This window comes from Lissotriton vulgaris, chromosome 1_1, assembly GCF_964263255.1.
Source record: "Lissotriton vulgaris chromosome 1_1, aLisVul1.2, whole genome shotgun sequence".
Classification (NCBI taxonomy): Eukaryota; Metazoa; Chordata; class Amphibia; order Caudata; family Salamandridae; genus Lissotriton; species Lissotriton vulgaris.
In genome coordinates, this window is record NC_141685.1 from 1,351,123,975 (window position 1) to 1,351,139,115 (window position 15,141).

General features: G+C 42.9%; 1 protein-coding gene across 1 annotated transcript in view; it reads right to left on the reverse strand.

Annotated features, from left to right (window-relative positions):
* The window catches only part of ARHGAP9 (Rho GTPase activating protein 9), a 580,228-nt gene that overhangs the window by 216,366 nt on the left and 348,721 nt on the right, over positions 1–15,141 (reverse strand). Inside the window, exon 13 of the mRNA XM_086966621.1 lies at positions 14,634–14,732. Coding sequence (XP_086822747.1) covers positions 14,634–14,732 — 99 coding nt within the window. The remainder of the gene's footprint in view (positions 1–14,633; positions 14,733–15,141) is intronic.

Genomic DNA, 15,141 nt, shown 5'->3' on the forward strand with positions numbered 1-15,141 from the left:
ACATCGGACCATAATGCGAAAACTCTCCCACATGCCCATGCAACATGATAGAAATCGGCATCCTCCGCACCACATCGCACACACCTCGCCGAGTCCCTCAAGCCATATCTATGGAGTTGTGAAGGTGAATAATAGATTTGATGCAGAAATTTGAAATGAATAATCCTGAAGCTGCAGTTGCCCGTGAGTCGACCCGTGAGTTGACAGCATACCGTTCACATCTCAGGACTTTGAAATATTTAAAGTGATTTTATGTTTTAGTTTATAGGAGTGTGTCCGCATGGACAGGTGTGGTATGTTAAAGGGGTGTCCATATGTCTATGTGCAACAAAGCAACTTTATGTCCTTTTAAGAATAACTTGATAGTCTCATAAACGTTATGGGAAAGCACATCAGTATGTATTTACATTCATAAACACTGGGTACAGATAGCCTGAGGAACAAAGCTGGGCGGTAAATCTATTTGATGGTGACATATTGCATGACCAAAGGGTGTTTACTGTCTGAGGATTTAGATACAACAGAACAGACGGGTTTTGTGCATACACGTTTTTATTCCCTTCCTGAACTTTCGGAGTGTTAACCTGCACAAGCCCTGTTGCAAACTTTGTAAGGGATACAGGAGCTGATGTTATCAGATTGAGCCATGGCTACGACATATCTCAATCTGACAAACATCTGCATTGACATTTGCCCAACGTAGTGCAAAATGGTTACCATTGTCTTAATGACCCACGTTAGTGTTCAATTATGCAACATGGAAGGAAAATAAAAGAAGCTAACCATCTGCATTCCTTAATGAGACACTCAGTCTCATAAGCTTGGTATGCGTACAAGCCTTTCCTTTTCTACTTATTCATGTCCGAAAAGTGCCCCCCCCCTCCTCCGGGACAGCTATTTATAATAACATATTTTTTAAAGATATGGTCTATGTCCTCCAAAAATCCTTAACATTTACTCCCTAAATGATAGGTGGTTTCTGACACAAATAGATATTGTTATATTCTGAAGTGTTTGACAACAAAATAAATACTAGGTTACTTACATTCAGTAACATTAATTCTCAAGGACACATACTCTTTCTGGAGAGCCTTTCCCCAAGTCTGCAAGCTGGATTCAGACATGTTACAGTGCTACGGTCCACCCAGCAGCAAGTGGCCTTGTTCACTTATGAAGCGTGTTAAGCAGTTAGTGATTTTAAACAACCATATCAGTTATGTCTCCTTGGAGAGATTGGGAGATCTTGCCCCACACTGACTCCTGATGTAACACTTTAGCTTAGCTCTGTGTGTTTTGATCAGTTTGGACCTCCACTGAATCACAGTGATGAGGGAATTCAACAACAGTTCAACTGTTTTGAGTTTCATAATGCTGAGATGGTTATTCGCCTTTTCTCTAACCACAAGGACTTTTTCCTGTTTGAGCCATAATTTGCACTTGATGTGTCCATGACAAGTGTTGACGTTTTGGAGGGGTAAATGCCATATCCTTCGGGAGACTTCATGGATCTTTCTACAATGTCACTGTTTTTTTTAAAGGTGGATGTAAATTAGATTACATCCTACTAATCACTGGCTGCCTGAATCCAGTGTCCATTCAAAGCTTCCTATATGTCTGCACTCCTAATATGCTAAGTTGAATTAAGGAAAAGGAGAAACCATTTTTTACTTGCTAAGTGCTTTCTAATCATCCAATGAGCATTTTTACATGATAACTTACTGGACATTTTTCTCATATAGTTTACCCTTTCTGTTGATGGCTTTCCCTCTTGATTGCCCAGACCCTTCCTAGGAACTGAGAAAACCAAAGCAAAAACACCCCATTGAGTGAGGGGAGACAATAAAAAATGGAGGCACCTACATAAAAAGGCGGAGCAACAGAAGCACGTTTATGCACCTCGGCGATTGGAAAACAGGAACTAGGTAGTGAGAGTGGTGATACAATGACACGGAGTGGGTCTGGTGAGCAAGGAGAAGATACGCTGGGTTCATTATAAAAAACTTCTGCATCCTGCCATTATGTGGAAAAAATATTGATGGGTGATGACGCATGGGTGGGAGACGTACCTGGAGTTTCAGATTGAGATACTTGCAGAATTTCCTTTTTTGGGTAAAGAAAGAATCTTGTGGAAAAGCATTTGTTTTGGTCCTGCTCATACGACCATCATTGCCAAACAATTAGGAAGGAGACAGAGACAAAAAACAAAATTGTAGAATGTGTTGTGCCTCGTGAACGTGTGAAACTCAGGCTAGGCAGATGCCTGGCAATGTTTTAGAAGAGGAGTGATCAACATGGCAGTAGTCTCTCTAAAAGAGTAAAACATGATACCTTCATAGCTATCTCATTGCATAACAAAGCTTAATGCATAAAAAAATGCATTAAAAAATCTAAAAATTGTCTGTTTTGGCATTGACTTAATCTACTTAGATTAAGAAACTCCAACAAAAGGCTGGGCACCCAACCTGTAATCTTTTCATAGAGCAATCTTAAAGCTCACAGCCACCTCAGGGTCCAGTCTAGCTTGAGCAAAAGTTCCCTCCTTTTAGAAAGGGAAATAAGGTGGGAAACAAGAATGTTTAGAGTCAAATGGAACTCTGCTAATAATTTTGGCTTGTCCATTGGAGTCACCTTTTCATGATAAAAAGACATTAAAATGGGAGAGATGCAAACCTCCCACATTTACTTCGTCCTGTAGCTGATATATTTACTATAACATATAGTTAATGAAAGAAATCAAAAGACTCCGAACATAGAGACACATATGGAATGTTTAAACATGCTACATTTGTGTAGCCCCAACTCGATCTGCCTTGAAAGGCACATGGAAGAAGAGATTTCTCCATACGACCTGGTCCTGCATAATAATTCACCCTTTTTGAGAGGGCATGAAAGGTACACTTGGAGCTGTTCTGGGTCACCCTATCTACCTATCTCACAAAATGGAACTTCTAAGTGTCCAGGAAGATGAAGACTCCACGGGTAGAGACAAAGCTCTGCTGAGACTGAGATTGGTCCTGAGGATAAGAGAGACTGTCCAAAAATTGAGGAAATAGCTCCATCTATCACAAAATGGAAAACCAGTTTAGACACAGTTTGTATATTAGAAATCCCAATTATGAAGCCAGAGGCTGTCCCCAGAAGGATCCAAAAATCTAGAAATAATGGGGAGATTACTGATAAGGGGAAGATAAAAAGATCTGAAAATAAGTAGGATTAACAGTTTAAGGTTGATTTGGGTAATGTCTACTCCATTAATATATCTAATAGAGCAATGGCAATTAATTTGAAATGTTTGAAACATGCAGCAACAAGGTTCAATGAGTGTGGATATAACAGTGGCGCCATTCATGTGGTGTTTTTCTTGCTTCTATATGGTAGCACTATTAATACAAAATGTCAATAAGAAAAAGTTACTTACCTGGAATAACAATCCGTCTGGTGGATACTCTATCTACCTGCAGATTCCTCACCTGTAGAATAACCCCAGGTATCAGACTGGATCCGGAAACTTCAGAGCAATATGGTCGCTAGATTCAGTTGAAGCCGTAAGTGAAGTTAGGCAACACCACAGGGGCCACAAAGCATCCACCCTGGCACATCGAGGTCAGTTACCTTTTTTCTGCGCCTTTAAAGCAGATTTGGAGATTATATTCTGAGGGAATTTTTCCTCACAAATAAATTTTTTCAAATTGCAGTACCATTGCTCTCCCGCCCCCTCCTGCATTGTAGGAAGTGCGCGGGACATATGTCCATCACAGACCCTATGCCGTCTGTTTATGGTCTCTACGGTCTGAATATGACTCTATATCCTGCTCCTCTTGCATCTCCATGCACCCAAAGGCCATCAAGGAAAGGGAGACCAAGCTCTTCATGGCCAGGTCGAAGGATGAACACCAACATTGAAAGTCTTCTCTACCAGGTTCCTGTTCTCCAGCTTATTCTTCACACAAGAAGAAAAGACAGCATTAGAGGAAGGAAAAGAGGAGATCCAGAGGTAAGCCCCCTATCTGATTCAACTCATGTGAAACAAACACTTTCAGAATAAACTTGTTTTGCAGATCTTTAAGAATAGTAACCTATAGATACATCGTTATCCGAAAGATAGCTCAATATCTGTAATGTCCACATGTAGCCCTCCAACGTAATTCAGTTTTAGCACATGTACGACAACAAAAAAGAACTAAGGAAGTCATTCCACAGGGCATCTCTTCTAAAGCATATGAGTTGATTCATAACAGGAAGAGAAATTGCCCCACTAGCCTACACAAACCAATTCCTTTAACCCTTTTGATGCTGATGACGAGCTCAGCTCGTCATGATGCACGGTTGAGCTGTGCTGATGACGAGCTGAGCTCGTCATGAAACCATAGCTATGATGAAATATCAGCACAGGAGGGGAAAACACCTAGCAGCCAAGGTGTTAAAGGACGTTGAGTTACCAAAACAAAGTAATTTGAAATGGACCAGTTCACTGAGGTGCTTCACTCAGCCTCCTTTATCCAAGACAGAAAGCAATCTTCTACCAGAGTTAACAAGATCATTTCAGCTTGGTGTATCCTGATCACCGGAGGCAAGAATAGGACTTGTAATGTATAGTGGAAGGGAAAGCCTGGATAAATCAAAAGCATGTGCCTTAGGCACTCTTACAAGAGACAAATTCTAGAAGGATAAGTTACTTACCTGTAATCCTAGTTCTCTTCCAGCTGTATCCTTATCAAAGTCATAAGCACTGAATATTCCCACCCATGCACGGGGACCCCGGAAAATATAAAATATATATATATATATGAAAACATATATATACAGCTCTCTCTCTCTCTCTCTCTATATATATATATATATATATATATATATATATATATATATATATATATATATATATATATATATATATATATATATATACACATATACATTTTTTTGTAGAAAACACAAACAATGCAGCCTTACGTATACCAACTTCCAAGGCTAAAGAATGCTGTGAAATGTAGACTTTGCACATATACCAACAAACCAGGAAGACCAAAAGGCACTTGAACTGATTTTAATGAACAGCAGAAAAGTAGTCCTGTAAGAAGAAATAGAAGGCATTGTTAGCCCATAGGCTGCATTGTAACAGGGATAACATATAAAATGAAAGCAAATGCAGAACATCAAAAAACTGGCACGGTGCCTTTAAGGCAGCCATGACCCTAGCTTCCCATCATGCCTCAGGGGTGACAGTTAGGCCAGTTGTTCTTTCCGGCTCCTTCAGTCAGGACCCTGGCTAATCAGCTCGTCGGTTTTTTAACTTTTCAGTCAGAAATTGTTTTACTTTTCAACTAAATCTTTATACTTTGACATTTTTCACCTGTGGAATATTTCTTTACCTTTTTTCTGCAAGAGTTTGGCGTTTTTTACCTAAAATGCCTTCCCTGTTGGACCGTTGCCCTTCCTGTGGCAGGAAGAAGGCCAAAACAGACTCCCACTCTATATCCTTTGCCTTCTGGATTCTCATGCTCCTGAGACTCAACACTGTCAGTCTTTGTCAAGACGGACTCTCAAGGAGATGGAAAGGATTCACCGTTATGGACTCTCTGAAAAAGGTACAGCTTCCACCTCTAGAGGTTGGTCTCCTGTGAGGCAGAAAAAGAAGAGGCCTAGATCATCTTCCTGAAGCAAGGTAACAGCCTGCTCTTCATTGGCGTCAGGCTCGACGCCGAGAATGCCTTCACCGGCGAGAAAACGTCGACGATACCTCCATTGATGGCAGGCTCACCGTCGAGAGAACATCAGTCATCGTCGAAGTCTTCCAGACATAGAGGTACGTCACTGACGGTCCTTCCGCCAACGTCAACCGGGCAGCGGTCGGCGTCGAGGTGTCGTTCTCCGTACATACGGCGGTCGACGTCAAGGCACACCCCTCCGTTGCCGTCAACCAGGCAGTGGTCAAAGTCGAGGCCTAGACCATCAACGGCGTTGAAGGATTCGATGACGAAACAGATCCCTCCGTCGCAGCCATCAAGACAATCGATGTTGAGGTAAAGATTTTCAATGAGAAAAGACTCAGCGTTGAGAAAGACTCCTCCGTTGCAACCTACAAGACAGCACTCAACCTCGAGGCCAAGATCGACGACGTCAAGAGGGTCGATGTCGAGAAGGTTTTCTCCGACACCTTCCCCATGTTCGACATCGAGACATGGTACGTTGTTGGGTACTACTCTTCCAACGTCAAAGCACACGTCTACGACTACTGAACATTGGTCGACGTTGAAGCACGCACATCCGACGCAAAGACAGAAATCGACTTCATTAGACTAACAGGTCTTAGTGGCGCATTTCTATGTTATCTATGTTATCTCTGTTACAATGCAGCCTATGGGCTGACAATGCCTGCTATTCCTTCTTACAGGACTACTTTACTGGTGTTCATTAAAAGCAGTTCAAGTGTCTTCCTGGTTTGTTTATATATGAGCAAAGTCTACATTTCACAGCATTGTTTAGCCTTGGAAGTTGGTATATGTAAGGCAGCATTGTTAGTGGTTTCTACTAAAAATGTTATATATATATATATATATATATATATATATATATATTCAATGAAAAAACCATAGGTTTTAGCCCATATATAGTTAGGGATTAGCATTTTCAAAACCTTATTTTACTCGCATAAAACCATTGAAATTCGCATATATAGTGAGATGCGCTAACTGTATATCGCGCACCCGCAATCCACTGCTGATGATGTCACATATTACATCATTCATGACATGCTCAGTGACATCACTGATGACATCACTGATGACATCTCAAATGACATCACTGATGACATCTCAAATGACATCACTGATGACATCACTGATGACATCACTGATGACATCACTGAAGACATCTCAAATGACATCACTGATGACATCTCATTTGACATCTCATTTGACATTACTGAGCACATCACTAATGACATCATTCATGTGATAATACAATGAACCTCTTCAGACTCTAATATAACCTTAGATACACTCAGTGTAAACAAAAACTCACAGACTGTCACTCATCCATGGAGTTACTCACACACCTAGTCAGTCATGCAAAGAATCAATCACACCTCCATTTCCTCTACTATACAGTTATACACACCTTACTTATTCAAACATATACTAACACATATTTACTCTCTTATACAATCCCTGATACAAGTTCACAATGATCCATACAGCCACTCACACATTCACTGGCTCTTATGCACAGTTATTTATATATGTCAACTCTCACATGTACTGTGTTTTACATATGTACTTACTTTGACATGTAGCACTGAGATATCCATTCACTCACCAATACACTCATGCACACAGTCAACCGCCCATACAGCTGTTTCCACATGCACTTTTAACCCATACATCTAGTGAATCAACTGCTCACACATCTATGCACAAAGTCATACACCTCCCAGCCACCCACACACACTCAGTCTCCCATACAAATACTTGGGCAACCAATCAATAACCCATATAGTTACTCATACAGCTACTGATCAACACATGCAGCAGTTTACAGAACAACAGACATAATGATGCACAAATTAAGACAGTTTAGTCACTAACCCATTCACTCAGTGAGACACATTTAATCACTCACTCATACAGTCAGTCATGCACCTACTAAATCCTTCATCCAGACACTTATACATCCACTCATTCTTCAATATGTAAGACATATTTTAACTTTACAGAAACATACAGTCACTGGATGTTGTCATCAGTGATGTCATCAGTGATGTCATTTGAGATGTCATCAGTGATGTCATCAGTGATGTCATTTGAGATGTCATCAGTGATGTCATCAGTGATGTCACTGAGCATGTCATGAATGATGTAATATGTGACATCATCAGTAGTGGATTGCGGGTGCGCGATATATAGTTAGCGCATCTAACTATATATGCGAATTTCAATGGTTTTATGCGAGTAAAATAAGGTTTTGAAAATGCTAATCCCTAACTATATATGGGCTAAAACCTATAGTTTTTTCATTGAATTTCAATGGTTTTTTAATAACAAATATCAAAAGCTGTCAAATGTCAAGTACGTGATAGGTAAAAACATTTTTGTGTTTATGCACGCTGATGTGCTTCAAACGCTGCCCCCCCCTCTTTTCTCTTAGAAGTACTCTCTCTTTGCAGATAGTGAAGGGTAGTTAACGCAGGCCTTTGCCCCCGTTGTAATCCGTCGTGCCTGCTTGTCTCTCCATTTGATTGATTGTTATCCAAGCATTTACTATTTTAGAATTTATTCTCTTTGGTTCATTCTCTATTTACTAACAAGCACAAAGCCGCAATACTCTGTTTAGTCTTTGCAGATAGTGAAAAATCGTGTTAAAAAAAAAATAATCGAGCAAAATCAGTAGGCCACTAATGGGATCTATTTTTGACCTCGCTAAAATAGAAACATTAGGAACAACCCTTCATGAGAAATACGAAACTAGTGAGATGAACTGAGCTCCACACCATGATGGCTGCAAGACAGCTCGGCTCCGCCACCCACCCCGCCCAAAATAACGATAAACTCTATGCAAATATTATAAATATATACAACACACCAGCAAAGTAACAGGGTAAAACATTTTTTAAATAACTATTTACATAACTATTTTATACTTTTTGTTGCCTGATCCGGCTAGCTCAATCGATCGAGCATGAAACTCATGCATTCTGATAGCAAGCGCTGCTGCTGATGCTATGCAAACAAAAACTGGTTTTCAGTTTGTACATTCTTCAAGATTTTTCATCCAAGGCTGGTTGAGAGTTTGTAGAACGATGGCTTCAGATTTTCAACATACGGTGTGGTGGCGCGGACTGGGAGGGTGCGCTTGACTTCTGCCCCCTCCCCAAGTCGTGTTGCCCTGGCGTGGCCTAAGATCGCCCCAGACATAGGCGGCCGGCTCCCGGGGTCCGGCGGAACTTTTTGCCTTTTGATGACTCTTCCATTCTGGACCTTATCCCACAATCAGTTTGACCTGAAGACACGCTGTAGTGGGGCGCCCCTTTACCGTTTCAGTTGCCATTCCGCCCGCTTTTGCTACACTGTGCCTCTTCCGCCATTCAGCTGTTTACTGCCCGCTCTTGCGACTACAGCGTCTCGCTCACCATGTAGTTGAGTTGCTCCCGCTCTTGCGATGCAACTATAGGCGGCTGCCACAGGACTCTCAAAATGGCGGCCGCCTCTTCAGATTTGGGCGTGGTCCACTAAAATGGCCATGGGACACCTTGGAACTCGGACGCTTGTCTGCTAGGGCTTGGGCCCCATTCTCGAAAGCGTCCACTGAGCCTTGAAGATTCTACAAAAGTCTTGGGGGCCCCCGGCTCGCGCAGGCTTCTGGTGGGGAGCGGCTGCCATGATTGCTCGTGGAATGGCCACGACTGAGATACGAGATGGTGGTGCTCTCATGCTAACGCCAGCTTCAGTCTGAATCATCCAGAAACACTGTAGACTACCAATTCGATCAGTTCCGGTAGCGCCCCAACGTGACCCGGTAGGGAAGAACTTGCCCTCCCCTCTTTGACTGATGGTTCTTGTTGCCTGTCCCTTCTGTTGTCATTTAACAGAACTTTTTAGACTGCTGAAAGGGGTTGTGTTCCGACCGCTGGTTGGTGGAGACATTTTGACTATATTCTGGACCTACGTTGTCGTGTAATGTGTTATATGACACGCCGCGTTAGCGCACCCGGAAGTACTCCAGTGCACGAAGCGCAGCTTCCCGGAAGGGATCCGGGGCGCGGCGCGCAGCGCGTAACGTAAGCATAACAGGTCATGTGACTTGTTAATAAAACTTTTCATTGGTTCATTTTACTTTTGTTATACTAATGATGAAAGGCTTGGTCATATGACCTAAAAATTACGCTTTTTATTGCTTTCGAACATTATTTTTTCTTAAACATATATGTTATAATGTTCCAGGCTAATGTATTTTCCCGGAAAATTTACAACTGTCCTGCAAGTAAAATATATTCCTTTTTCTAGCAAAAGGGCGTTTCTTCGTCCCATGACGGAGCCGTTGAGCAAAAGATGCTCGGCCTGCTGTCTTAGTCGCCGATACGCCCGAATATCAGATTCTTATCGATCACTTTATGTTGCAGGAGTAAAAAACACAACAGCCCTTGACCATTTATCTTTACTGCGTTCCTGCGTATTATACATTTTATCCGTCATGTAATTGGACTGCTTTATTTCACTTGCCTTTTACTGATTCGAAAACAGAAACTAAAATTAAAAACTTTACCAATGTAAATACTACTACCATGTTTTGTTTTAAAAACCTTTATTGTGAAAATGTCAGTATACAAATACGGCCCTATAACCACGTGGGCCGGCCACGGAGCAAACTGGAATCGTATATGATGAGGAGACATTTACACTGTAGAGGAACGCAACGAGCGGGCCATTAGGTTGCAAGAACTAAGGTGTCTAACAGTTGAGGAATCGGTGGACGTACATTTTGTAATTAAAATACGACAGGGCCACTTACAATAAAATTATCTAGATATACATTTGCGGGCAAGTACCATGGGTGACGTTAATTCGAACTTTCAATAGTACAGTAATCAATAACACATCAGAACTTAATATCAATAGGGATGTCGAAATATTCAATCAATTCTCATTCCCGCCCGCCATGTGCTTCAAAACTGCATACGTATCTCGTGATATCAAGGTTGTGCAACCAGTACACAACAAGGAGGTACGAGTCCCATTTATACCGGCGCCATTTTGGGCGAGGCCGGGCAGGTCCAGGATATAGTCAAAATATCTCCACCAACCAGCGGTCGGACCAGAACCCCTTTCGGCAGTCAAAAAAGGTTCAGTTAAATGACAACAGAAGACATAGGCAACAAGACCAACAGTCAAAAGAGGGGAGGGCAAGATCTAAAGCCATTGTTCTACAAACTCTCAAGCAGACTTGGATGGAAAAATCCTGAAGAATGTACAAACTGAAAACCATTTTTTGTCTGTATAGCATCACCAGCAACGCTTGAGTCAGCTTTGTGTGAAGCCGCCATTTTGATTCAATCAATAGCGTCCCCCTGCACACATTCAGGGACCTGGTCGTGTCTAAAGGTTAAACGGATTGTGGGACAAGATGCAGAAAGGAAAAGGAAAAAAGTTCCGCCGGACCATGGAACTTTCGGCGCAGCATTGTAGGATGGCCACACCAGTGCGGCAACTTGCTAGACACCACCTCGGTGCCATCCAGATCTCGGCGCGTTGTGCTTCCTTCGGCCTACTGTAGCCGCAAGTGCGGACACAACTAAGCTGGATAGCTAGTGAAACACCAAGGGGCGCCCCACTGCAGCCGAGGAGCCTCCATCTTGGGGGCGACGCACAGCATCACATTGCTTTCTCAAACAGCCCCCACTGACTGACGCGATCTCACAGGCCAACGGGGCGCCCCACGCCGAATTTCGGCGCAGCATTGTAGGATGGCCACACCAGTGCGGCAATTTGCTGGACACCACCTCGGTGCCATCCGGATCTTGGCGCGCTGTGCTGCCTTCGGCCTACTGTAGCAGCAAGTGCGGGCGCAACTCTGCTGGACGGCGAGTGAAAAGATAAGGGGCGCCGCACTGCACATCAGGTGCCTCCACCTGGGGAGGCGAGAGAGGCCAGTTTGCGCCACCTCCCCCCCCCAGGCACCCCACGCCGACTTTCGGCGCAGCATTGTAGGATGGCCACACCAGTGCAACTTGCTGGACACCACCTCGGTGCCATCCGGATCTCGGCGCGTTGTGCTGCCTTCGGCCTATTCGCACATCGGTCCGCTACTGACGCCGCCTCACGTGCCAACGGATTTTCTACGCTTTTTATAGCAGCGCGTAACGTAAGCATAACAGGTCATGTGACTTCTTTATAAAACTTTTCATTAGTTCATTTTACTTTTGGTTTCCTAATGATGGAAGGCTTGATCATATGACCTAAAAATATCACTTTTCATTGGATTAAAAAAAAAAATTTTCCCAAACGATGAAAGCCCCACCTTGTTTCTAGATGTTTCAGACTAAAGCTGGCGTCAGCCTGAGAGCACCAACATCTCGTGGCTCCGTCGTGGTCATTCCGCGAGCAATCATGGCAGCCGCTCCCCAACGGAAGCCTGCAGGAGTCGGGAGCCCCCAAGACTTTTGTAAAATCTTCAAGGCTCAGGGGACGTCCGAGTTCCAAGGTGTCCCAGGGCCATGTTAGTGGACCAGGCCCAAATCCGAAGAGCCGTCCGCCATTTTAAGAGTCCTGTGGCAGCCGCCTATCCCTGCACCGCAAGAGTGGGTGCAACTCAACTACATGGTGAGCGAGACGCTGTAGCCGCAAGAGCGGGCGATAAACAGCTGAATGGCGGATGAGGCACAGTGTAGCAAAAGCGGGCGGAATGGCAACTGAAACGGTAAAGGGGCGCCCCAGTACAGCCGACGAGCCTCCACCTGGGGAGACCCGTTCACGCATGAGAGAGAGAGCGGGGGTGACCAGTGCGTGGGGGAGATGCTTGCGAGGGTGAGGAGCCATGCTGAGGATCGGCGGCGTGCAGAGAGTGGGTCTGGTCAAGGCATCTAAAATGGCTGCCGTGCTCAACAAATGTGTGGCATTGCAAAAAGACAAGATGGCGCAGACATGTTTTCAATAAGGACAAAAATATAATACAAATGGCGGTGCAACACTTCCTGATTTCCATCGAATCTAACGTTAACAGACGTCACGCAACAAAAAAAAAAACGCTCACGCACAGCCGCTGGAAGACATGTATCAACATATATGAGCCCTGCAATGTGAGGACGTTCCTGCAATGGCCTTATATTTTAATTTGTACAATTACTTCTATACATTTTCTATTTGGGTGATAAATACAAACATACTAAATAGGTTCAAAACATTACAAAATTTTCAACATATATGAGCCTCCTCAGCCACTCTCAGAAAACAAAAGGGGTCAGGATACGTCTCCCGTACCCCCTTATACCTAGGAATTTAATGAAATCGAAACACAAAATGGCGAATTCACGTTTCGCTACCAGTTTGCGAACCGAGAAGCGCTTCTACCTCGAAAAATCAAATTCTTATTATTTACCCCACGGGACCCTTTAATAACCCCAACATCATTCCTAGGGGGTCAAGAGAGGTCTACCTAGCCCCCTTTCATTAAATTCCCCCTTCGTTTTTCTCCTCCTCTTGTCTCTCGATCCTACCGACAGACAAGATGGCGGCCGCACCGGACTGTTTAGAATGTTGACAGACAGCGGAGAGCCAATCAGCTTCGCTACGCAAAGCTCCGTGAAGCGAAAAGTACGCGATCTGGAGCGCTATCTGGGACGCTGTCACAGATATATACATTTTTTAAAACGTTAATTTCTCAAAATCCACTGGAGCACATATATTGAGACCCAGCAAAGGCACATCGGGCTAACAGTCCCTACAATTTTGCCAAGTTTCGTGCAAATCCATTCAGCCGTTCGAGCTAAAAGTGAGGCCAAACGCCCTATGGAAATTAACATGGGAAAAACGCGTTTTGGGACCCCCCTTTTTTCTCGGCCCCCCCTTGACGAACCCCACCCAAATTTTCAGGGGCTGCTCAGAAATAAAATGTGCCATTTTCCTGAAAATTTCAGCCGATTCCGTCCACAAACGCCAAAGTTATTAGACATAGAATTTTCAAAAGTTCCATAGAGAAAAAATCCTAACTATATATACCTACTGGCTATCGCCAGTAGGTAATATATATATATATATATATATTATTCACCAAAAGAAAGTAATTTCCGCACTCGCTCAATTTGATAAGTTGGGTTTATTCAACAGAGACTTCAATACAGCCCCCTTCACCATTGGAATTGGTATTGAAGTCTCTGTTGAATAAACCCAACTTATCAAATTGAGCAAGTGCGGACATTACTTTCTTTTGGTGAATAATTTATAGTAGGGGGACATTCATCCCTACTGTCCAGCACCAACCGTGCAAAGAGTGCACTTCCAAATGAACGAATTGGTGGATAATATATATATATATATATATATATATATATATATATATATATATATATATATATATATATATATATATATATATATAGTTGTATATATATGTTTTCATATATAATTTTTATATATTTTCCAGGGTCACAGCGCATGGGCGGGAATATTCAGTGCTTATGAATATTGATGAGTTTCCCCTGGAAGAGTACCAAACATGCCATATTTTCCATTGTCCAAAGTGGCAACCTGTTCATGCACATGTCCCTCAACAGGCAACTATCTGTCCCAAGCCGTCCAGCTGGAATCCCTATTTGAGAGTCAGCGAGGTCACTATGCTCACATCATCTGGGCAAGAGTATACTTTCCCCACCAGGTGAGCCACTAACACTAGACAATGTGATGATTCAGAACTAGTATAGTATTGCTTCATTGAGAGTTTTAGATATAGTTCACTCTCTCCTCTTGTTCACATAATGGATTGCTGTAGCGTGGTCCCCAGTATAACCTGACTCTGCAGCAAATTGCTTCTAGGGCTTATTTCTCTGTACTCTGACAATTCAGCAAGTAACATCACTGGAAATTTATTCTGGAAAGTCATAGACCCTATCATTGAAGATGCACTCAGTTTGAACCCTCTTTCCTTACCCCGTTTGTCCACAGCCTCACTGCACAGCCGCACAAACTCAGGCACAGTTGTGTTTTCTCTCTGGCACAGGGCATCCAAACGGCATCCGAATACTTGATCTGAAAAAGGTACGAAATACAGATTAGTGCCCATAAGTGACTAATATAGGGTGCAATTAAAACTTTCTCGAATATCTTCAGTGGTTGAAGTGTTGCTTGACAGTGTCTGAGTCAAAGCACTGCCAACAAATAAGTTACTTACCTGTAACTGTAGTTCTCCAGTATTGGTATCTTTCATAGATTCACATACTTGAATCATTACCCCTCGTCGAAGTGGGAGGCCCATGGTACCATAATAAAGCAGTATGTATCATCATCATATGCTATAATTGCTATGAACAATCAATTTAATAGCCTATCTATATCATTTTAAAAAACGACCAAACTTCGAACTTTAACCAATCAGCAGGTGATAGCACCCTGTAGAACACTTCCAAAAGAGGATGAGTCCCTCAGATTTTCAAGCACG